This window comes from Apiospora marii, assembly GCF_038362585.1.
Source record: "Apiospora marii strain CBS 49790 chromosome Unknown utg000002l_segment0_segment0, whole genome shotgun sequence".
Lineage (NCBI taxonomy): Eukaryota > Fungi > Ascomycota > Sordariomycetes > Amphisphaeriales > Apiosporaceae > Apiospora > Apiospora marii.
The window spans coordinates 4,841,687-4,864,078 of NW_027117373.1; the positions used below are offsets into that span (position 1 = coordinate 4,841,687).

The window sequence follows — 22,392 nt, forward strand, 5'->3', positions numbered from 1 at the left end:
TGATGGCTTAGTTTAACATAAGTGACTGATCCGAAGTTACGAAACGAAAAGAATAGGTACCTAAGCTTTGTGACATAAAAGGGTACACCTATTCCAACCGAACTGCTTCGAGTGAAGACGGTATATTTGACGCTGCCCTCATCGCTGCACATCTTTGTGTTTGGAGACTTCACAACCTGTTAAAAATGGCGAGTGACAACGGCCAAGATGTCTTTTCCGACATGCATTATTTGGAGCCGAATGATATCTACGAGAGAGAGAAACCATACAGCCTGCGGTTTCCCCCAAGTGGCATCCCAGATCTTCCGCAATCCAATGTAAGAAGGGAGCGGCACCGGGTTCAATTTCGCAGCATGCGGGAGATGCCAAATCTAAGGCTCGATACTTGTGGCTTCGAGTTGCTGTGGTCCCCTTGCCCGATTTCTTACGAGGACTTCGATGATCAACAGAAGATACGAGATACCTACCTTGCAAATCTCTCCAAAAGCTTGAAGAGTACCCTTGGCGCGAAGTTTGTGATTCCACTGGACTTCTGTGTAAGGCTCTACGATATCTTCATTTCAGTGCTACACTAACACCGGCTCAGGTCAGGAGGCGCCATGAATCCTTTCCTATTTCAACAGGGAAGGATTACGAGTACAACCAGCCAACCTCTATGGCCCACATCGGTTTGTGAAAAGTGATGGACTCACCAAGTTACTGGAGATTCTGATAATTATGAACTAGACTTTACTGTCCATGAAGGCGAGAGAATAATACATATCTTGTTTGGAGATCGAGCTGCGGATATCCTCCAAAGCCGCTGGCAAATCATCAAGCAAGACGAATTCTTTGGGGTACAATTGACCAAAACATACTACTGACCACGGTGCAGTGCATGGAGACCCATCAGTGGCCCGCTGAAAGACTGGCCTTTGGGGCTTTGCGACACAAGAACAGTCGACTTCGAGTCAGATACGATGCCTGGCGACGTTGTGTTCCGCAAATTCTTCACAGAGAACATTCAGATTCACTACAGTACCAATCACGCCTGGTACTGGCTGCCGAGTCAGACCGTCGATGAAGTCCTTTTATTTAAGAGTGCTGAATCCGATTCCACCTGCGCACAAGGCATGTAAAATACTGCCAGTCAGAGCGAGGCTGCACGTTGAGACTGACGGTTGTGTACTTTAGGGGTACCGCACGCGGGCTTTTACAACCCGCATGTCACGCCGGAAGACCTACCCCGAGAGAGTACTGATTGTCGCCTCCTTGTTTGCTTTGCAGAGCTTGAAAAGTACCCCCCAATTGTCGGCAACGTTTTTGGAAACAGCGTGCAAGGGTATTGAGGGGCTCCAGTACACCTGCTCCTTCCAAATGGTTCTCTTCTATATGTGCTATGTAGCCTGATATGAATGCATATGCACCTTATCCTGATGAATATCTAGCCAATAGATAAGCCCAATCAAACCGGCGAGACACCCTTGGTTATTGATCAACAGACCTGCATCTCCAAACCAATTTTGGGGCTCCATTGCAGTGGCTATCACCATACATGCGATCACCCTTCGCCCCACCCTCCCGAAATTTCTGCATGCTGTACAGATATCACAGCACAATGCCTCGCATGTGAGGAGGCTCCAGAAACAGCCATCGTGCCAGAATCTGCCTTGAAGGGCTGTCCCCTTTCATGTCCGTGGAGCACTGGAAGAGACCAACCCGGGCGATTCAACCTGACATTTTTTGTTAGCCCAAGGTCCCGATCTTGGTGTCATATCAGTTGTCACGCTAGTTTCACTATCATCGGGCGACTTTCAAGTCTCTTCTCAACCTATCGGTACGCACCTGCCGCCAATTAAACATGGCAATGGACTTCCGAGGCAAGGATTCAGAGCCACCACCCGCCCAGGCCTCCAAACCCTTCCAACCAATCTACCGACTCGAGAAATCATCACCGGGCGTACAGTAGGACATCTCTATCGAAGTTATGAAAAGCCTGATTGACAATGCCATAGTATATTGCTAATACCCGATATCGGTACGGGCGTTCAACCACCGTGGGGTATTTGTCATGGCCACTGGCTTGAAGCCCTTGAGAAACAAGACCAATCTATCCTGTTCCAATCGTATGATCATGGGATTTCGTCGAGCAACCTGTCATCGTGGGATAACATCATCGAAGAAGGACACACGCTGCTTACATCGATACACCAATATCACCAACAGCACAATGTATTGAATATGGTTCGCAGCGGAGACCCCGTTAGTCAAACAGAGGAGCATCTAACATGGATAAACAGCCAGAGGAGCCCGAGCCGCTGATGTTCATGGCTCACGGCTTCGGTGGGTTCGTCCTCAAACAAGTACGTTAACCTACAATTGGGAATGTGACATCCTCTGACTCTGCGTTCAAGGCACTCAGTATAGCCAGTATGCATATTGGGAAATATCTCGACCTGTTCAGCGTCATAGCCGGGATAGTCTTTCTCGGTACACCACATCATCTGGATGATGCAACTGATGAGCAATACGGTGAGAGGATTGCGTGCCTACTGAAGGCGAACATAGGAACGAGCCTACACCGCCAGATCTTTACGCGGTTGAAGAGAAATAGCTTTGTCCTTCGTGACATATCAGCCCGCTTCAGTAAGACCGGTCTCCAAGTCCCTACACTTTCCGTATTCGGGACCAAAGCCAGCAAACTGCGCGACAGTGGCATTTTTCAACGGAGTAGATCATTGATTGTGAGTGATCCCCATATTACTGCTCGCATTCGTTTTTGACGGTTATCATAGGTTGTGGATGAATCTTTATCGAGAATTGGATCCAGATCGGAGGAGCAGCTGGGTCTAGATCTTGATCACATCGAATTGCCCCGGCTGATTGAGGGTACCCACCGTGGGCCAAACAACCACATGGAAGCCTGGCTTCTTACATCCATTAGTCGCTCCGTGTCTGACATGAAAGGACGTTCCCGTCACAGTAGGTCGGCATGCTATTATGATCAGAATCGCTGTTGATCTTTGATATGCTGATTCATGTTTTAGGCAGAACAAATTCCGAGCACAGTATCGACAGCTTCGTCAGATTAGAAGACATCAGGAAAGGTCAGCTGCTTTCGAGTAACTCTTCGTTGAGTCCTTGACTAATAAGACCCCAGCGCTATCACCGGGGGCAGGCTCGTCACGAGTTGCTCAGCACGGCTCAACCAGCACAAGCTCAATTGTTGATGTTGAAACTTTTCTTGAAGCTTCAGCTATCCAGCAAACCGACCCTCGAATACCGTGTTTCATGGTCGAGACATTCGTACGGAATATTGACTTCTTTGGGCGCAGAAATGTCCTGAGCCGCCTGGACCAGTGCCTCCTACCGTCGAAGGACCTTTTGGTAGCTTCGCAGCCTGATAGAACCAGAGTCGGGGTCCTCAGCGGCATGGCTGGCCTTGGGAAGACCGAGACAGCGATTGAGTATGCATATAGTCGGCATCAAGAGTTTGATTGCATATTTTGGCTCAGGGCCGAAGACACAGGAAAACTCGAGACCGACCTTGCACAAATTGCCATACGCCTGGGTATTCACGACACAACGGATCCCCAAAACAAAACTATAAACAAAGGTTTGGCGCTTGGATGGCTCACCGATCCTTTCAAGATGGAGTTGTGTGCATCATCACGTCAGAGAACTCCGGCAACATGGCTGGTCATATTCGATAATGCGGATGATCTTGGTGTCCTTTCTCCGTACAAGGACATTGCCAACTATGGTGCCGTATTGATCACCAGCAGGGACCCCTTGTCCAAAAGTGCTTATTCTCCATCAGCTTGGGATATCGAACTAAATCCTTTCAACGACATTGACGCAGGCAGACTTCTGCAACGAATAGCCGATGTGTCAGATCATGACGATGAAGCTCGACAGATTGGAGCTAAGCTAGGCGGATTGCCCATCGGAATCGCGCAGATGGGGAGCTTGATACGCTGGAAGTGTATCTCATTTGCTGAGTTCCTAAGTATCTATGAGGCGCGACTTGATGAGACAGAAGTGATCGAGTCGAATGCACATTCATTGCGCGAAACTGCCCGAGGCACCATTTCTACTATTTGGGCCATCGAGAAAATGTCAGAAGAAGCCAGGTATCTTCTAGAGATCATTGCCTTCCTCAATCCCGACCGCATCCAATCTTCACTCCTTTCAGCAAAGACCCCCGACCTTTCCTTCTCCTCAAGCTACCCGCTGAAAAGGGGCTTGACGTTCTACGATGCCAGAAAAGAACTGATACGATCATCTCTCATAAGACGCAACGACAAGGAAGAATTCTGGGTCCACAGACTGGTGCAGCACGCGGTGAGGACTAAAATGAGCCCCGAGCGTCGCATAGAAATATTCTCCAGGGCCATGTCCAGCGTGGCCTCGGAGTGGACCTCACCTCCGAGTGCACATGAACCAGTATACTGGGATACGATGGAGGCACTGCTTCCGCACGTGTTGAACTTGAGAGACAATTACGTCAAATACCTAAGCGACCAATCTGTGGAGAAACGCGACATTCTGGCACGTCTCCTACAACGCGCGGCTTGGTTGGTCATCCCCTCTCGGTACCATATTAAACACAGATGTTCTGACAAATCGACAGGTATCAGATCGAGCGTGGAGTTTTCAACGGTTCCCGGCCGATGCTTCTGCTAGCACTGGATATCTGTGAACAGAGCGATCGGAACGACCCAGGAATTTTGGACCTCGAATCCGATGTCTATGCAAGTCTAGGCGCCGTGGCAGGCGAAACCAACGACGCCGATTCCTGTCTAAAGTACAACAAACGCCATTTGGAAATTCAACTCAATGCCCAAAAACAATCCGAAACGCCCATTGAAAAGCTTCCGCGGGCCTATAACCAAATCGGATTGGCATGGATGATGGCCCGAGATTACGAGAAAGCCGAGTCGTCCTTTTCAAGTGCCATAACAGGCTTGAAAGCTTTACCACATCTTGACATAAACATGCTGTCAGTTTTCGTGGCAAATATTGGCCTCGCCTACTGGCTCCAAGGGAGATTGGGCGATGCTGCAGCTGTACTGGAAGAGGGCCTTAAAGACAGGGAAGAGGTCTACGGGTTCATGGACAAGCACTCCTTCCGGTAATGACCCCATCTGTAACCCGGTGCCTTTTTTACTCACTTTCTTTTGCAGCACTGGCAGACTCCTCCACGCACTTGGGAATGTGTACCTTGACCAAGGCCAGGTGGAAAAGAGTGAGCAGTTCCACTGCCGAGCCCTAACTCAGTATCAATCCACCATCGGCAATCACCACCACAGAACCGCGGATGTCTCCCACAAGGTCGCTCAGCATTGTCTGAGAAATGGCCGCCGGGAACAAGCTCTGCGACTGCTAGATCAGGCATTAAGAGTGTGGTCAGCCGACGAGTCGAGCTATCGGCCCGAAATAGCCCGGACGACGTTTTTGAAGGCCAAGGTGGTTATGGCGCTGGATAGGGAGAGTGAAGCGACGGTCTTGTACCAAAAGGCTGCGAGCTTACGCAAAAGGTTGACGAGTCGACCGAAGAAACACGAGCAGCTTGGCGAAGCTGACTTTGATGAGCTGGTGACCTTCTGGTCGCGATAGAGTGTTCATATATGTTACATGAGAGTCTGGAACAGAAACCACTACTAAAACCATGTCATATCTGATGAGTTTATGAGTCGTTATTGAATTTCGTTTTCCTCCTGCCTCTCTTACCCCTTTTATTACCAAATACACCTAGACCATTATATACATCCCATGGTTGACCACTGCCGTGTATCCTGTCATCAAAAGACCACTTGCCTGTTCGCATCCAATATCATCCGCTGTACAAACGTTCGAATCGAAGCGTTGGACTCGTACTGCTCCTGACCAGGATAGTCACGCGCATTGCGACCGAAAACGGCCCAAGTTGCTGTGGCAAGAATGTCCTCGAGTTGAGGACGGTCCTTTTGATTTGATATCTGTTAGCCTCGATTGGATGCTAATCAAACCGAGCGGCAGCAAGGGAAAATGTTAACTGACCTTGTACTGTGCAGACATCATCCTGCCGATGAGCCGCCGCAGTGTCCGGTCGAGCCAAGGGAACTGCCCGGCGGCCGGTCCCCAGAGATGGACTGCGTGCGTTCGGATACCGGTCATATCCACCGGTGGGTTGGTGGGCTCGGCCCCGAGATACCCGCTGATCAGCCGCATTACGGCCTGTCCCGGGAGAACAGAAACCCCCGTCAGTAACACATCGGACTCAGATAGAGGGGGAGATAATATGCCGCCTACCTCAGCGGCCTTTCTCACGTTGGAAGCGTGGCCTTGGTATATGTTGGCGTTCTGCGTATCGGGCGGTTGGAGACGCCTGTCTGTGGTTGCCGCCATGCCGAAGTCGATCAATTTGAACGGGGGGACGAGAGAATGCTCGATCACGTCGGCTTGGAGGCTTCCAATCATAACTGTTCCACTTGGTATCAGAGTGTTGTTTCATTCTCGTTTGCCGGAGTCTCCAGGGGGCTTACTGTTGTTCAGATGCATATCGTTATGGGCCCAGGGGACGGGCGCTCTACCTGGCGGGACCTTCTCGAGCTCCGTTGCCTGGCCTTGGACGCCTCGTGGGGGCCAGGCGAGGCCGACGCAGGCCCTAATGACTGGGTGATTCCATTATCGGCGAATAGCTCTTGGGAGGAGTTTTAGGGGCGTCTACGTACGGCATAGCATAATGAACCAGAGTACGCGGTTCGGCACCTGTACCTGGGCCTGGGTGACCCGCAGCAGCAAGTCCCACAGTGACCCGTTCTCCAAGAACTCGGTAACGATGGAGGGTCCGGCCAGCCCACCGAGCGGGCTTGAGGTCCGATTGTCCTCCAGATTGTTTTGGTCCCGGTAATCCACCATCTGTATGATGTGCGCCGACCCTCGGAAGTTCTAATCGGATAAAGGTTATTTTCGTCAGCCACACTTTTTTGGACCTTCCTTCTGTCACATCTCTACTCTTTTCGGGTTCTTCTTCTTTTCCCTCTTTGCTTACCCTCAGTGCTCCGATTTCCTTCCGCAGGTCCGCCAGGGCTCCGGCGCCAAGGGCACGCTTGATGATGAACCGTTTCGGGGGGTTCTGTCGTGTATCTTCCAGAAGGGCGGTGACTCCGAACTTGCCTTGGCCGACGATGCGCTTAAAGTGGACAGTGTTGCGGCCAGCGAAATGGTTCTTCAGGGTGTCTGTGATCCCTTGCTTGGAGAAAGGATCCACCGTCTTCTTTTGAAACCAAGAGTTCGCCGGTGGGTTGCCCTGCCCGTTCCCTCGTCCATTCCCTTGTCCATTTCCCTGTCCATTGCCTTGTCCAATCCCACGAAACAACATTGGGGATGAGGCTGGGCTCCGCCTGACCTTGGGAAGGGGCGACACCAAAAGGGGATAACAAGATGTACGATTTGTTCAAGCAAGGAATTGTAGCATCACAATGTCAGCGGAGAGTGGCAGAGCGAGGGTCCTCTCAATTACACGCACCAACGCTCGGAAGGGGAAAATGTTCATTGTATTACGGATGCAGCAAAAAGGCTCTTTGTTACTAAGGATTTCTAGAATTTCCCTGGCAAGAACGACAAAGAAGCCAAAGCTGCTCAAAGAATACACGGGTGACATCCCACCTAAGTTGACAGTGAGATTTTGCACTTGACGGGTGTACAAACCAATTATTGGCAAACCGTAAGAGCTGTGAATTCATCACCCTGCTTTGAACTCGCGGGAAATACCAGGTGTCGTTGAAACAGACTGAATGAGAAGACAAGGGCAGGACAAGCTGCAGTTGGTCTTTGCCCCCAGACCGGTTCTGGCTCTCTATTAGATGTATAGCGTAGTTGCACCGTGGGGACAGTGCCTGTTATAATTAGACCACACATTTGCATATACACCTAAAAAAGCTTATCTCACGGTGAGAAAGGGTCTAGAGCACGTGTGCTGTAGCCTAGATGCCGCGTCTTCTTTGTTCCGCCAAGGCTCGTGAGACTTCAGAAATAGCGTCTGGTCAGCCAATAGGAACTGTGCAGCAGTTTTCGCTACAGAAGGGCGGAATGAGTACGGAGTAACAAGACCCGAAGATCACGCCACACAACGACTGCTGACATTCCTGCCCAATCCCATATCACTGCAACTTTGTCCCGAGACAGTACCGCAGCGTTGCCGATAGCTGATTGGGGGCGGCTGACTACAGTTTTGACTGGGGTTTGGGATTCCGTTGGCACGCCACAGCTTATCCCCGTAACCTGCATCGTACGATCGGCTAGATCTGTGCCACAATGGAATCCTTCCGAACATTATTATGGGGCAAACCCTTTGGGTCTAGATGTACCAGCCTGCACAGCCTTAGTTGAGTTGATAGAGTATAATTCTCACGGCAAGAACAATGAAACAACCCAAAGTAGGATATCAAGTGCGAAGATCATCAGTCAATCACTATGAAGTTGCTGCATATTTCCATCATTGTCGGGCATGCCTGCCTTGCGCTGGCCAGCCACATAGGCCCCTATCGCAGAGCGACGACTAATTCATCGGTTGATTTGCAATCCATTTTGACTGACGATGGCGTCAAGTGGTCTTCGCCCCACAAGCCGGTTACATTCCCGGGAGACACCGATTTCGCAAGTGCCACGACAAGGTGGTCGACCTACAAGGCCCCGACGTACCGAGCAGCGGTACGCCCCGAGACCGAGGAAGATGTCAAGAAAGCCGTGAGATACTTTTTCTGCTGGACACAGTCCGCAACTTGAGCAGCCAGAACTAACTGTGTTTTCGCAGGTTCGTCTCGCTAGAGACAACGGTATCCCCTTTTTGGCAACAGGCGGGCGCCACGGATATGCGACTACCTTGGGCAAACTTCAAGGGGGCCTTGCTATCGATCTCAGCAAGCTCAACTCTATCAACATTGACAAGGAGGCTGGCACGTTGACTGTCGGGCCGGGTGTCCATTTCGGCGAGATATTCGGTCCTGTATTTGACGCTGGATATATGATCCGTGAGTGATACAGCCAACTACCGCCTATGCCGACTTACTGACAAAGGTCCCAGCGACTGGAACCTGCTCCTGTGTTGGTGTGATAGGCGCAACCATCGGAGCCGGCATCGGTCGCCTCTCGGGGATCTACGGTCTACTGGTAGATCAGCTGATCTCTGCTCGGGTCGTAACGGCCGACGGCCAGACGGTGGAGGCATCGAACACGTCCCACCCGGACCTGTTCTGGGGCATCCGGGGCGCTGGCGCCAACTTCGGGATCCTCACGTCCACCACGTACAAGCTTTCGCCCGTGGTCAACGGCGGCAATATGTACAGCTACGACATGATCTTCCCGGCCGAGAAGAGCAAGGAGTACTGGGACGTGCTCGCGTCGTTCGATGACGGCGCTAGCGCACTACCAGCTAAGCTGGCGGTCGTCACCTCTGTTGAGTACGACGACAAAGCTGGCAGGGTGAGCCAAACGCCCCTATCTGAATCAAGTAGAGCTCAAAAAGGCTAACGGGAGCGTGCAGGCACGCATAATGGCGAGCTGGGTGTACTTCGGGACCAAAGAAGAGGCTGAGCCCATTGTCCGCCCGGTCCTTGATCTCGGCCCCACGTTCGTCAATGCCACCGTCGCCCACTGGACCAGGCAGGGTGCCGAGCTCGCGTTCGGGATCGATGAGCATGTGTGCGAGGACAACAAGATATACGATATCTATACCGTGAGCTCGAAGAAGCTGGACACAGCTACAATGCAGTCAGCCTTTGAGAAGATGGCCAACTTCTACAAGGAATTTCCCGGTGGAAGAGATTCAACCTTAACGATAGGGGCTTTTCCAACCCAAGGAAACCTGAAGGTGCCGGTCGACGCTACTGCGTACCCCTGGAGAGACGCCAAATACAACGTGTAAGCCTGTCAATTCTAACAAAGAGAACCACACCTTTCCATGTTTCAAACTAACCAACACACGTCTTAGTATGGTACAACTCATGTGGCAAGAGCCCAACGGGGCGGTCGAAAAGCCAGCTACGCGTTTGGCGACCGGGATTCGTGACGACATCGCGGCCACCTCGGGCTATGACGGCTTGGCAGTCTATGTGAACTACGGACACGGTGATGAGAAGCCCGAGCAAATCTACGGTGCTGACAAGCTGGGCAAGTTGGTCAGCATCAAGAAGACATGGGATCCGAGAAATGTCTTTGCCTTTAGTTATCCGATACCCAGGTAGATATTATGACGTGTAGTGTACAGTCAAATAAATACAGGAGATAGACCAGATATCAGATTCGGTGTACCTAGTTAGTTTTGTCACGTTTCACAGATGCAGCCAGCATTTGATTTGTCACATAAAGTGTTCCGACGAGACGTGACATTTTGGGGCCGCATAGGTACTTATTCACTCCTTTGTTAGGACTGAGTCGCTGATATGCATGCAAATCAGGCCCTGGAAATGTCGTCCTGGCTTTATTCTGTTCACATCTCTCCACTACGATTTCCCCCTTTTTTCCTACCTAGCCACCGAGCTGGCTTTTCTTCCTTTTCTCACGTTAATTTTCGTGCCACTCTGTTAGATCAACGAAGTACTAATAGGTCTGTAGCAACGAATATGCCGGACCTCCACACCACCCCGGAAGACCGGGCCACCCTGGAGGCCATCGACCAACATCAACCGAGTGTGACTCCACCCGCAGTAGAGCGAGGTGAAGTAGAATTTCGCGGTAAAACCGCCATCGTGATCGGGGCTAACACTGGTCGCGGCTTGGGATGCGCGCGGCATCTTTACGACATGGGCATCAAGCGACTGATACTCGCCGTGCGCAATGAAGACAGCGGTCTCGTGGCCCGCGGGAAGCTGCTGAACGAGGTCCGCCCATTGCCCGCGTCGGTCTGGGAACCCATCCAAAACCCTGATGGCTACGACTACCCCATCCAGCCTGGCGGAAACCCAAGGCCTCCACATTTGATGCATCTTGCCCAACATATCGAAGTGTGGCATCTGGACCTCGCTAGTTACGACTCCATCACGGCGTTTGCCGATCGCGCGCGGGGCTTGGACCGGCTCGACTTCTTCGTCAACACGGCCGATATCGACAACAAGGACTTCGTGCTCAACCCGTCCACGGGCCACGAGGAGATGGTGCAGGTCAATTACTTATCACCTGCTCTTCTGACGGTCCTAATGCTCCCGATCCTGTGCGGCAAGAACCCGGACGCGTCCTCGCCCGGCCACCTACTCCACGTCAACTACGAAGCGGCGTCCTGGACCAAGTCTGAGCTCCCAGAGCCTGACGGGCCGCCGGCGTCTCTGTTCGCCGCGCTCGACGACGAGACCAAGTTCGACGACACGAGAAGGTACCATACCACCAAGCTGTTGGGGCAGTTGTTCCTTGCCGAGCTCGGCAAGAGGGTCCCGCCCACGGTCGAGGTCTTCGGCAGCACCGACGGCGTGGGCTTCGCCGGCAGCATGTTCAATCGCCTCACCCACCGCGCTGACAACGTTGGAGGGTCTCAAGCTAACCAAACTTCGTCCTCCGACGAAATCATGGCGCCCCTTGTGCATACGCCCGAAGGCGTCAAACTCGCCGAGCAGCTATGGGAGGAAACGATGCAAGAGCTGGAGCCGTTCGAGGCGGAAAGGACCATTGAGAGTCTGGGCCGAATGTAAACCGCCGATTGTCCTGACAAGAATGAAATGGGACTGGGGCCGTAGATCGGCAGAGCGAGACAGTAGTTTGATCCGAAAAACATTGTCAAGGTATCATGGTACAGAATGCACATCGTTATCAACTAAGCTACATCCAATCTTGTCCATAGCATGAGTAGTGATCTATGATGTACCCTCAGAGCTCGACCGATCATCCGCGCCAGCAGCCCTGTCCCACTCACACCGCCAACGGCAAAGCATACAAGAAAACCAGCCACACCGCCCAGACCTTGAACGTCGCCTTGTCCTCGGCCACGCCGCGCCGCAGCAGGACCCGCGCCGCCACCGAAATTCCTGCGGAGGCAGACGCCACGTATGCGACCCCGTCCTCGGGCAGCTGGAGCCCCAGCAGCGCCGGCATGCTGATGCTCCAGAAGAGCACGGCGGCCGCCACGGACCAACGCGTCGCCGCGTCGCCCCAGACCAGAGGCGCCGTGGACCGCTGCCGCGCGGCGTCGCCTTCCTGGTCGTACAGGTCCTGCGCCTGGATGGTCGTCAGCAGCACGCCGGCGCAGAGGAGGAACCACCGGTACGCCGCGCCGTCATCGAGCGTGAGGCCGCAGTCTTGGTGGAGGGCGACAGTAAGAGCGCCCGCGCCCATGGTGGTAAGACCGGCGGCGTTCATGAGGCTTCGCAGAAACCAGTGGTCGTTGGCGAGGCCGAGGTCGTTGTACAACCAGTTGAGGGCGAAGAGTAGCAGGGTCTCGTAGACGGCGCCAAGCAGCAGGGCGGACAGGACGTAGGTGAGGGCTATGCTGAAGATCAGCAGGTGCCGGGCTCCGGAAGGTGTAAGGCGGCCGGCGGGGATGGGCCGCCAGGGCTTGTTCAGGCTGTCTTCTGCCACTGAGTCGGGGAGGCGCTGGTTGGCCAGGTCGAGCACGAGGAGGTGCAGCCAGAGCCACAGCACGACATGTGGGAGGCGGGCAGACAGGACGCCAAGGGGTAAGTGGGCCCTGTCATCGACGAACTGGCCCGAGAGGGCTGCGAAGCTTGCGAACAGCGTCTGAGGGACGAGGACAGAGACAATGTCGCTAGCTGTTACGAGGTAAAGAGTGTATATATGGCGGTCTAGCCGAAGGTTACTTGACCACATGGTGGCTGGTAACTTTGAATCTCATAACTATTTGGATATGCCATTGAACTCATTCATAGGACCTCGCGCTTCATTTCCTGGGGCTTGTAGTCTTTATCCTCTTCACCAGCAATATCCCCCGACCTAGTATTAGGTTCTGTCTTTTCCTATCAAGTGCAATGCGTCCGGTCCTAGTCTTTATGCATGCGCCATCTGAAATGGGCAGTCGAGGACAGGTTACCCTATGACATGTAAGGTCTGGCGGTCGACGTGGCACCCCTTGGCTAGCGCCCTGCGACGCTTCTTCGAACTCAAGAACTCGCCGTCGTCCACTTCCCGGATGTAATAGGACAGGTCGCACTCCTCGTCCATTTCGACCTGGCTGAAGCCGTTGCCGAGCCAGTCCCAGCGGTTTCCCTTGTACCGCACGTCATAGTCGTCAGATCGCAGGCTCGATATCGCTTCGAGATAGTGCAGTCCACTGCCGGGCCACAGGCTGACCTTGGCCGGCTGCGAAGGGGCAGACTTGTACCAGGACCGGCAGGGATCGCTCCAGACCGTCTTCCGGACCAAGCCGTCCGCATACTCGGCAAATTCTTCGACAGCTTCTTGCTTGGGCGCGAAGGAGTGGATGTTCTCCGTCTGCCAGCGGTTACACCACTTGAGCATGTAGTCTGCCTGGGCCTCTGTCGAAACGGTTAGCCTGGTGAATATTTCCCCCAATGATCGCACTCATAGAATTAGCCGGTATCGCTAGACGTTCGACGACCCCCACCAGTGCTGTCTGCCGGCTGACATGACGCAATAGGTACCCTGACGAGCGAAGGTTCAATGAAAGAAACCATAGGTAAGTACTGACCGATGGTGGCCAGAAACGGGCCGCTAGCGAACGGGTTGTTTGGTCCGTAAAAGACAAAGTAGTTGGGGAAGTCTGGCACCGCCAATGCCAAGTATGCAGTCGCTTCTTGGGCCCATAGTTCGCGTAGATCCCTGCCACCCCTCCCCACGATCGGAAATGAGGGGCGATGGGAGGTCTCGAACCCGGTCGCGCACACGAGCGCATCCACGGGGTGAGATGTCCCTCGGTGGTCAACTACTCCGTCGGAATCGACATGGCTTATGGGGCCCAATACCAGGTTGACGTTGTCCGCAGCCAGGCTCTCGACATACTTGGTGCCTGGTGTAGGCCGGCGACAGCCCACACCGTATTGGGGTATGAATGCGGCCTCTAGATCTTCTCTGTTAACGTCTGCTTCGTACTTGCTTCCCGCGAGCTGATCGCGTATCCTTTTGGTGAGATGCTCTCTCAAGGCCGCTTGTTGCGGGCTGTCCTTGAGACAGATTTCGAAGTAGCTGTTGACGCGGTTCTCGAACTGCTTTCGCTTCGCCAAGAGCTGCTCCGGGTGGTCAGCAAAATGCTGCAGCTCATCTGCAGTGTAACTGCGGGGCGGCGCTGCGAACGGCCCCAGCACCCAGGTTGGCTGGCGAATGAAGACGGTCAATTGGCCCGCGACGGGCTGCAGCGCTTCGAGCAGCTGCTGACCGGACGATCTATTCGCATCCAGTTGGCTGCATCAGTCTATTGAACCTAAGCTTAAAATAGATCCCAGATCCGCAGGAGATTGGGGAAAGGAAGAGAGAGATTTGGGCAAATGCAACATGAACGTACCCGTTTCCAATCAGGCCAACGCGCTTGCCGTCTAGGTCGACAGGGAGGGACGGCCAAGCTCCCGAATGCAGTTTAAGGCCGCCGAAGCCGTCTAGCCCCGGGATCTCTGGCCATTTGGGGCTACTGAGGAGTCCCGATGCGTTGATGAGGATGTCAAAGTCTTCTTCCCATTCGACGCCTCCACTGGCTTGCAGTTGGAGACCCCAGCGGCCGCTTATATCATCCCACTGCGCCCGCTTGACGGTCGTATTGAACTTGCAGTAGTCGTGCAGCCCATGCTTCTGGGCAAAGTCGTCAAAGTAACGCTGTACCTCTTCAGCACCAGCGTATACGCTCGTCCAGTCCGCCTTCTGGTCCCACGAGAAGGTGTAGTTGTGAGCATCGTAGTCGCATGCACATCTGCCGTGGTCAACGGATCAGTCAAGGGTTGACAATACGCAGGAAACACGGCGCAGAAACAAGATACTGTCGCAAAAAGAAAAGAAGCGGACAACAAACCCGGGATAGCGGTTGGCGACCCATACCCCTCCCACCGCGCCGTTCCTCTCGAAGAGCGTAAGCGAGAAGTCCTCGAACGAGCGCTGCAGCTTGTATGCAAAGCAGAGCCCAGAAGCCCCGGCACCAATGCAGGCTATCTTCATATGACGTTCTGTTCTGATGGGGTTCATGTTGAGGGGCATTGGAGAGGTTGATCTTGCAAAGTAATAATCAGTGTGAAGGATACGAGTCTCTCTATTCGCTCCCATTGATCAACGACCACACTTTTATAGGGCACACAGCATGGGGAAGCCAGTTTGGCGTGTCAGCATTTGCCCGGGCCAAGCCCACAAACATACACACATGCGCGTATTGTCCTGCATTTCCTTCAGACAGTTGTCTCTTAACTAGCACTATGCCAAAATCAAACGCACCACTTTCTTCAAAAGACAGAAGAAACACACCACTTTTTAGTGTAGCGATATTTTGCCCAAACCATAATGTCGACCATACTTTCACATAAAAGTAGTCTATTAGTAGCTGCGGCGTGTCTGGTCAGCGTCATCTATGTCATCGGCGTTGTTGTCTACAGACTTGTGTTCCACCCCCTGGCCAAGTATCCTGGGCCCCTGCTGGGTAGGATTACGGACTGGTACTCCGTCATCCGCAGCGCCGCGGGTGACCGCCACATCCATTTCTTGGAGCTACACGAGGAGCATGGTACGTCTTTGTGGTTCGTAGCATATCTCTTTGCTGATCATCATCAGGACCGTTTGTTCGATTCGGCCCCAACCGGGTGTCAGTCAACACCGCCGAAGGCCTCGCCAAGATCTACGGCATCAAGGCCAACACGCAAAAGTCGACATACTACAACGTCTTCAACGATGTGTTCAAAGGCGACAGCTCCCTCACCACGCTCGACCATGAGCTGCACGCCAAGAAGAAGCGCGTGGTGTCTTCCGCCCTCTCGGAAAGCTCCGTGCGGGCTATGGAAGGCATCGTCCTGAGGAACATCCGGAAGTTCACTGGGCATCTGGGAGACTCGACCACCGATCCCCCTACAGGACCCGGCGATAAGAAAGGCTGGGGCGCGCCCAAGAACATGACTGAGTGGGCGGATTACTTGTCCTTCGACATCATGGGTGACATATGCTTTTCCGGCCCCTTTGAGATGCTGGACAAGCCGGACAACAGATACGTGCTGGATGTGTTGCCCAAGGGAGTAAATGGTCTCAATATGGTTAGTGCGACAGAAGTGGCGGTTGATTGGTTCTTGAGACTGACAACAGAAAACACAGAGTGGCTGGATGCCTGGCATCCTACGACTTAAGATCGGGAATATCCTGTTCGCCAAGTTGAACGAGGCCATGAAACGATACGAGGCTTTCGCCAACACCCAATCAGCGAAACGCCTTGCCATGGACGAGGCCATGAAAACCAGCGATGTCTACTCACATCTGCTGACCGCCAACCTCAAGTGTGCCGAAAAGGGGGAAAAAGCTTTGTTCACCCCAACAGACCTCGTCGGAGAGTCAAGCCTGCTTATTACAGGAGGTAGGATGTTCCCTTTCGTTGATTCAAGTTTCCACACCCTCAACGTCTCTAACATGATCCGGTGCTGCCTGCCAGGCTCTGATACAACTGCCACCGCCATCTCGGCCACCTTTTTCTACCTCTTACACAACCCCGAGAGGTACGAAAGACTGAAGAAAGAGGTCCGACCCCTCTTTTCCGACGTCGAAGAGATCCGAGGCGGCCCCAAATTGGCATCATGCCGGTGGCTGCGGGCGTGCATCGACGAGGCCATGCGCATGTCGCCCGGGGTCCCGGGACTGCTGCCCCGCGAAGCCCTGGCGCCGGGCGTCGAGATCGACGGCCACGTGTTCCCTCCCGGCGTGGACCTGGGCGTCTCGCACTACGCCATCCACCACAACGAGGACCTGTACCCGGACTCGTTCGCGTACAAGCCGCAGCGCTGGCTCTCGGAGCCGATCGACGGCGAGACAGCCGACGAGGCCGAGCGGCGGGTCGCGCTCGCGCAGAGTGGGTTCTGCCCCTTCAGCATCGGGCCGAGGGGCTGTGTTGGCAAGGGGATGGCCATGAAGGAGCTCATGGTCACGATTGCTCGCGTGATCTGGTTGTATGACATGCGGCTGGCGCCGGGGGAGGAGCACCGGGGCTGTGGAGGCCCGGGCAAGGGTTACGGTCGGCATCGTGCCTCGGAGTTTCAACTGACCGACATGTTCGTGTCCAAGACAGATGGGCCACTTGTAGAGTTTCGCGCGCGATAGATTACATGTGGGTAGATATAGCAGGGGTGGCTATTACAGAAACTAGATGTCTAAAAGCAATGAAGCACGGTTTTCGGCCTATCAATGACTCCAGCTGCCACCACTATCCCTGAGCCTCTCGAAGCTGCCACCCAACTGTGATTGATCATGTGACGCAGCCAACGTGTACGAGCCCTCTGTCCCCCGCGACGGCATATTCTTCATCGCAATCTTGTGCCCGCCAATCGTTACCAGGTCCCTGTCGTGCAGCCCCTTGCCCGACGGCCCATCGTCGTTACTACCCCTCTGGCGGGTGGACCCCTCCGCATCGCCGTGGATGAGCAGGTTGAAGACGGGCCGCAAGCAGGGCAGGCACGCCGCGACGATGGCGACGCAACTCTCGACGACGGACCACATGGACGGGAAGGTGTTGACCCAGAAGCCGTCCGAGAAGGAGACGCCCGAGACGTACGTGACGCGGATGATGGACACGGCGACGACGAAGATGCCGAGCAGGAACATGGACGTCAGCTGCAGCCTGCGGCGGGCGCTGGTCTTGAGGCCCCAGATGACAGGCATGGGCAAACACAAAATGGCGGCGTCCGTCACGACGTTGAGGCTGCTGACGGCGACGAGCTCGGCGCCGAGGTCGACGCACGTGGGCACGAGGGTCTTGTCCCAGTTGGACTCGACGGGCACGCACTGGAAGATGTTGGTCATGACGGCGGTCAGGCTGTAGGCGACGGTGAAGGCGCCGACGGCGGCGCAGGCCCACTTGAGCCGCCGGCCGGGGAAGAGGCGGTGGTATAGCAGCAGGATCGAGACCTTGGTGCAGACCAGGGCGGGGTTGTAGAGGACCCCCGCCGCCAGCGTGGCCTTGGCGAACGGGACCACGCGCTCCGGGTGCTCGAGCACGGTGACGATGGTGTGGCGGCCCATGCCGTAGGCGGCGACGAAGATGCACAGGGAGACGAAGATGGTCGTGAAGAACTATATGCATTTACGTAATAGATTAGTATTCTGGGTCGACGAACAAGAGGGGCATAGATATTACGCACCAGAGCTATTATGATCATGTAGTCGTCCCACCCCAGTCGCTGGCCCTTCAGTCGCCTTGCATACAGACGTAGGAGGACGGCGGTAAAAGCGGCAGCCAGACAGATGGCATCAGAAGCGTATAGGTTGGGCTGCAGGGTTTCATCATAGAGGGGTATCTGAGCTTGGAGGTCGGGTGGCAGCAGCTCCACTACCTCGGGCGGTATAACTGGCGCCATCTTTTTGTTCTTCTTCTTCCAGTAAAAAGGTAGCAAAAGAAGAATGATAGAGGGAGATGCAAGGGATCGGTATCATTTGCACGTCTCTCAGCACGACTGGCAGGGTCGGACTGTCGCCCCCTTATAACTGCTGACAACATGGCGCCGCGACGTCTAAGACGAGAGCGCTCGTAGTACGGAGTCTATAATTATCCTCTCAAATCGCTTCTTTGCTTTTTCTTCTTTTTGACTAAGGTGCGGTGCGAATGCAAGTCAGCAACTCAGAAGCGGCAGGTTACTGGCTAACTCGCTTGCATCCCTGCATGCTGACACACCCCAGCCGCTGCAGACACTTGGCCACCTACCTATAGCGTCATGGTTGGGGGCGGTGTTCACCCCAGTCCAGAACCCGGTACCCCGGCCATCTGCAGTCAGCACTGGTTCCAGCTTACCTACTTACATGCACTCCAAGGGATGCAAGATGCCAGGGGCTGTGTTCCTTGCGTGCACGGTCGCCATCTCAATTGCACCCCCTGCTGTGCAACCAAGACACTGTGTTGGTTCTAGGCCATTGTCCACCAACCTACGCGGAGAGTAAAAGTGAAACCTCAAATCCAGAAATAGAAAACCTCCCAATTGCTCAGGTGCCACCGCAGATTGACGGAAGGTATATCATCGAACTCAAGTTCTCGTGAACGGTTAAGCAGTTTGCGATCAAGCCGGCAAGACGATCAATCATGGCTATCATCACCTCTGCCCCCGGAAAATACCTCTGGGGGACTTGGGCAGTTCTTTTCAACCTCGCCAAACTTCCATTCCTCCCATTGTACTATCTGCCCCGTGTCACGAGACCACATCCAGAATGGACCCTTCTCCAGTGCGTCATGAACCACTTCATGAACGTCTTCATCTACCACACTGCCGTCGTCCAGGCCGTCCAGCCCCTAGATCTGACCCCGGGATCGCTAGGTGACCGCTTCGCCGCCATCCCGCCCGTGAGCGACGCGGTCTCTACCAAGATCCCCTCATCAAACCCCAGCGTCGTGCCCCAGCCCACGGGCGGCATCTGGTTCCCGTCGCCGGCCCCAAAGGGCGGGATCAACACGGCCTCCGACCGGCCGATCGTGCTGCATTTCCACCCGGGCGGCTACGTCATGGGCGACGTCCGCATGGACGGCGCGTTCGCGGCGCGCCTCCTGACCGAGAAGATCGGGTCCCACGCCTTCTGGCCCCTATACCGGCTGGCCTCCAACCCCAACGGGCAGTTCCCCGCGGCGCTGCAGGACGCCCTGGCCGCGTATCGCTACCTGCTCCACGACCTGTCCATCCCCGCCTCTCAGATCGTCCTGTCGGGCGACTCGGCGGGGGCGCACATCGTCCTCTGCATGCTGCGCTACCTGTCCGAGCACGGCGAGGCCGTCGGGCTTCCGGCTCCCAGGGGCGCTTTACTCTTCTCGCCGGCCATCGACTTCCTGGACGCGGCCCGGAACCCGCGGAGCGTGACGGGCAACCGGAACTATTACAACGACTACATGGACCCCACGTTCGTGGCGTGGGGCGCCCGCCGCTTCGTCACGGACGACCCGGCGGCGGCGCCCTACCTCAATGGGCTCGACTCGGCTTTCCGGAGCCCCTGTCCCATCTGGGTGTACTGCGGCGGGTGCGAGATCTTCAGCGACGACGCGACCGAGTTCGTGCGCATGATGAAGGGGGTGCCCGGCAACGAGGTTACCTATCGGGTGGAGCGGCTGGCTAACCATGACATATTCTTTGCCGGGAACCTGCTGGGGCGGAAGGCGGAGGCGGAGAAGCTGGCGGATGATGCTGGGGAGTGGGTGGCGGGACTTTTTCAAAAGCAGTAAATACGTCAGCTTTCGTATTACTTATGTTTTATCTACTCGAAGATATACTGAGCCGGTCAATTTGAAATATGTGAAAAATTTTGGTCTATCTTTCCTAAGGCGTTACATCCCGAGTCAAACTCTCGTCTGGCCAGTGTATATGGACGATGACATGCATACGCTGCATCGTCATTTCGGTTCTCTTCTCAAGGCACAGCTTCGTAACCTTTTAACCCATGACCACGCGCATGGCCAAACGCCAAGATAGAGGGTTTATTGGTCTTCAAAGAGCTCACACTCCTAACCCATAAGTCTGGGCTCAAGGAACGACCCTCCTCGCCAGAAGTTTCCGCATCGAGTCCAGGGACTGCGCCTGGATGTCCTGGTACCCACCGCCGTGCGCGGGCCACAAGACGGCGTGATCCTCCCTCTTGAGGAAGTCAGCATCGGAGGCGGGCCGGCTGGTGACAATGTGGACGTCGCGGCGGATCTGCTCGCAGAAGTCGTCGAGCGGCAGGTCGTTGACGCCGTCGTCGAAGGGGTTCTCGATCTCCTGGCCGATGAGGGCGATGCCGAGGATGATGTAGGCGGCGAACATGCAGGCCGGGATGGTGGCCCAGCCGAGCGAGTTGAAGAGCTGGAAAGGCAACAACAAAATGTACACCCAGGTGATCTGCGAGATGGCGATGGAGTAGGCCAGCGGCAGGGGCGTGCTCACGATGCGGTTGGCGCCCGTCTGGATGTCGTGCAGCAGGGCGATGGTGTTGAGGGCCGCGGTCTGGTAGGGCACGCGCGCGAACGTGCCGTTGTCGACGACGCGCTTGACGTAGGCGGAGCAGTGCGCCAGCAGCTCCAGCGGCACGTTGCCCAGCGGCCGCGGCGCCGCCTTGACGAACCGCCGCGGGTTCGGCTCCGCCATGCTCAGCCCCAGCACGAAGCCCAGCGTCTTCCAGGCCGAGGGCCGGGGCGCCTCGCGCACGGGGGCCTCGTGCGCCGTTAGGGGGAAGTGGCGGACCAGGGGGTCGACGTCGTCGTAGCAGGTGAAGGGCTCGAAGCGCAGCTGGTGCTTCAGGGCCACCGCGAAGGCCACCAGCATGTTGCAGAAGGCCACCTTGTCCAGCACGTCCTCCTTCTCGTGCCGGCCCTCGCGCTCCTCGACGTGCACCCAGATCAGGCGCGCCAGGCTCGACGTGCTCGACGAGAGCTGTGCCCACAGCTTGCGGCCTTCGTTGTACCGCTCGTACGCGGTCGAGCTTCGGAACGACAGGGACAGACCGACGACGAAACCCAGGACGGTCAGCAGGACCGGGTTCATGGCGACTGAGACGTGCAGTCAGCTTCCGAAGATATGCAGTAGGCAGGCGGGGTCGACGTACTGTTATGCAGGTAGGTGCATATTACCGTAATCACGGTGGCCCAAGTTCCCACAAGGGCTAGGGGCAGAATCATCAACGGTATGACGCTGCCGTACATACGGAAGAAATAGGGCCATTTTGAATGGTGTTCCAAATCTCTCGGTCCCGTCTGAAAGAGAACAGAAGAGGATGGGTTAGTAACATAGTCCTGCTATCATCGAACTTGCAACTCACAAAATAAGAGAAGAAGCAACTGTCCTCCACGACCAAATGTTCCAACGCGGCAGTCTCCATGTTCCTTGAAGAGTCCATTCTGTCGGTAGCCGAGGTGGTCAACAAGTCAGTTGTAGGAACGATTGGATGAATTTGCGGATTTGTCCAGACTATATCTCTGGCTAGCTGTGGGGGACTGACTCGCTATACTGTCGAGTCCCCCTGAAGATCGGTGGGGCCAGGGACCTGACTCACCGAAGTATGCTCTAGACCTGGAGGCTAAGTGCGATGAAACCTACCGCAATTATCTAATGTAGACCAATGCACCTTGTGCATATGTATGTCGGCTCGATGGCCGAATCAAGCGTATAGGGCTGGCGCGGTGGCGTTCGCTGAGGAATACGATCTCCGGAGAATCATCAAGGAGCTCGGCATGGACATCAAACGGCCCCAGGGTTGGCATTTACACCCGTACGAAGTCACTCCCGCGCCCCGACACAGCGCTTGGAGGGACATCCAGAACACCATAGCTAGGATTTAGGCACATCGACAAACAAA

At 54.9% G+C, this 22,392-nt stretch overlaps 12 protein-coding genes across 12 annotated transcripts; 7 read left to right on the forward strand and 5 right to left on the reverse strand.

Annotated features, from left to right (window-relative positions):
- Window positions 1–353: 353 nt before the first annotated feature.
- On the forward strand, window positions 354–1,063 carry PG985_003225 (uncharacterized protein; the record flags this gene model as incomplete). Its single annotated transcript, XM_066822994.1, has 4 exons — window positions 354–536; window positions 587–668; window positions 727–836; window positions 875–1,063. 4 exons carry the CDS (start codon window positions 354–356, stop codon window positions 1,061–1,063), a joined length of 564 nt encoding a protein of 187 aa, XP_066690426.1.
- Window positions 1,064–1,840: 777 nt separating this feature from the next.
- Window positions 1,841–5,598, forward strand: PG985_003226 (uncharacterized protein; the record flags this gene model as incomplete). The annotated part of the gene is made up of 10 exons (XM_066822995.1): window positions 1,841–1,944; window positions 1,995–2,223; window positions 2,280–2,342; window positions 2,394–2,723; window positions 2,775–2,961; window positions 3,027–3,086; window positions 3,140–3,446; window positions 3,495–4,556; window positions 4,613–5,113; window positions 5,166–5,598. The coding sequence occupies 10 exons, from the start codon at window positions 1,841–1,843 to the stop codon at window positions 5,596–5,598; spliced, it is 3,276 nt and encodes a 1,091-aa protein (XP_066690427.1).
- Window positions 5,599–5,783: 185 nt separating this feature from the next.
- PG985_003227 (kinase-like protein) lies at window positions 5,784–7,345 on the reverse strand (the record flags this gene model as incomplete). Its single annotated transcript, XM_066822996.1, has 5 exons — window positions 5,784–5,960; window positions 6,022–6,443; window positions 6,507–6,635; window positions 6,696–6,912; window positions 7,016–7,345. The coding sequence occupies 5 exons, from the start codon at window positions 7,343–7,345 to the stop codon at window positions 5,784–5,786; spliced, it is 1,275 nt and encodes a 424-aa protein (XP_066690428.1).
- A 1,094-nt stretch (window positions 7,346–8,439) lies between these two features.
- PG985_003228 (uncharacterized protein) lies at window positions 8,440–10,208 on the forward strand (the record flags this gene model as incomplete). The annotated part of the gene is made up of 5 exons (XM_066822997.1): window positions 8,440–8,712; window positions 8,780–8,996; window positions 9,050–9,447; window positions 9,509–9,885; window positions 9,956–10,208. 5 exons carry the CDS (start codon window positions 8,440–8,442, stop codon window positions 10,206–10,208), a joined length of 1,518 nt encoding a protein of 505 aa, XP_066690429.1.
- Window positions 10,209–10,586: 378 nt separating this feature from the next.
- Window positions 10,587–11,645, forward strand: PG985_003229 (Short-chain dehydrogenase/reductase SDR; the record flags this gene model as incomplete). Its single annotated transcript, XM_066822998.1, has 1 exon — window positions 10,587–11,645. One exon carries the CDS (start codon window positions 10,587–10,589, stop codon window positions 11,643–11,645), a length of 1,059 nt encoding a protein of 352 aa, XP_066690430.1.
- A 217-nt stretch (window positions 11,646–11,862) lies between these two features.
- On the reverse strand, window positions 11,863–12,777 carry PG985_003230 (UbiA prenyltransferase; the record flags this gene model as incomplete). Its single annotated transcript, XM_066822999.1, has 1 exon — window positions 11,863–12,777. The coding sequence occupies one exon, from the start codon at window positions 12,775–12,777 to the stop codon at window positions 11,863–11,865; it is 915 nt and encodes a 304-aa protein (XP_066690431.1).
- Window positions 12,778–12,830: 53 nt separating this feature from the next.
- PG985_003231 (sterigmatocystin biosynthesis monooxygenase stcW) lies at window positions 12,831–15,093 on the reverse strand (the record flags this gene model as incomplete). Its single annotated transcript, XM_066823000.1, has 5 exons — window positions 12,831–12,900; window positions 12,998–13,442; window positions 13,616–14,307; window positions 14,426–14,824; window positions 14,924–15,093. The coding sequence occupies 5 exons, from the start codon at window positions 15,091–15,093 to the stop codon at window positions 12,831–12,833; spliced, it is 1,776 nt and encodes a 591-aa protein (XP_066690432.1).
- Window positions 15,094–15,402: 309 nt separating this feature from the next.
- Window positions 15,403–17,193, forward strand: PG985_003232 (cytochrome P450; the record flags this gene model as incomplete). Its single annotated transcript, XM_066823001.1, has 3 exons — window positions 15,403–15,622; window positions 15,670–16,142; window positions 16,201–17,193. 3 exons carry the CDS (start codon window positions 15,403–15,405, stop codon window positions 17,191–17,193), a joined length of 1,686 nt encoding a protein of 561 aa, XP_066690433.1.
- An 81-nt stretch (window positions 17,194–17,274) lies between these two features.
- PG985_003233 (uncharacterized protein) lies at window positions 17,275–18,446 on the reverse strand (the record flags this gene model as incomplete). The annotated part of the gene is made up of 2 exons (XM_066823002.1): window positions 17,275–18,162; window positions 18,231–18,446. 2 exons carry the CDS (start codon window positions 18,444–18,446, stop codon window positions 17,275–17,277), a joined length of 1,104 nt encoding a protein of 367 aa, XP_066690434.1.
- Window positions 18,447–19,162: 716 nt separating this feature from the next.
- On the forward strand, window positions 19,163–20,287 carry PG985_003234 (uncharacterized protein; the record flags this gene model as incomplete). Its single annotated transcript, XM_066823003.1, has 1 exon — window positions 19,163–20,287. One exon carries the CDS (start codon window positions 19,163–19,165, stop codon window positions 20,285–20,287), a length of 1,125 nt encoding a protein of 374 aa, XP_066690435.1.
- A 298-nt stretch (window positions 20,288–20,585) lies between these two features.
- PG985_003235 (uncharacterized protein) lies at window positions 20,586–21,933 on the reverse strand (the record flags this gene model as incomplete). The annotated part of the gene is made up of 3 exons (XM_066823004.1): window positions 20,586–21,586; window positions 21,643–21,790; window positions 21,856–21,933. 3 exons carry the CDS (start codon window positions 21,931–21,933, stop codon window positions 20,586–20,588), a joined length of 1,227 nt encoding a protein of 408 aa, XP_066690436.1.
- Window positions 21,914–22,375, forward strand: PG985_003236 (uncharacterized protein; the record flags this gene model as incomplete). Its single annotated transcript, XM_066823005.1, has 2 exons — window positions 21,914–21,960; window positions 22,207–22,375. The coding sequence occupies 2 exons, from the start codon at window positions 21,914–21,916 to the stop codon at window positions 22,373–22,375; spliced, it is 216 nt and encodes a 71-aa protein (XP_066690437.1).
- Between the last annotated feature and the right edge of the window lie 17 nt (window positions 22,376–22,392).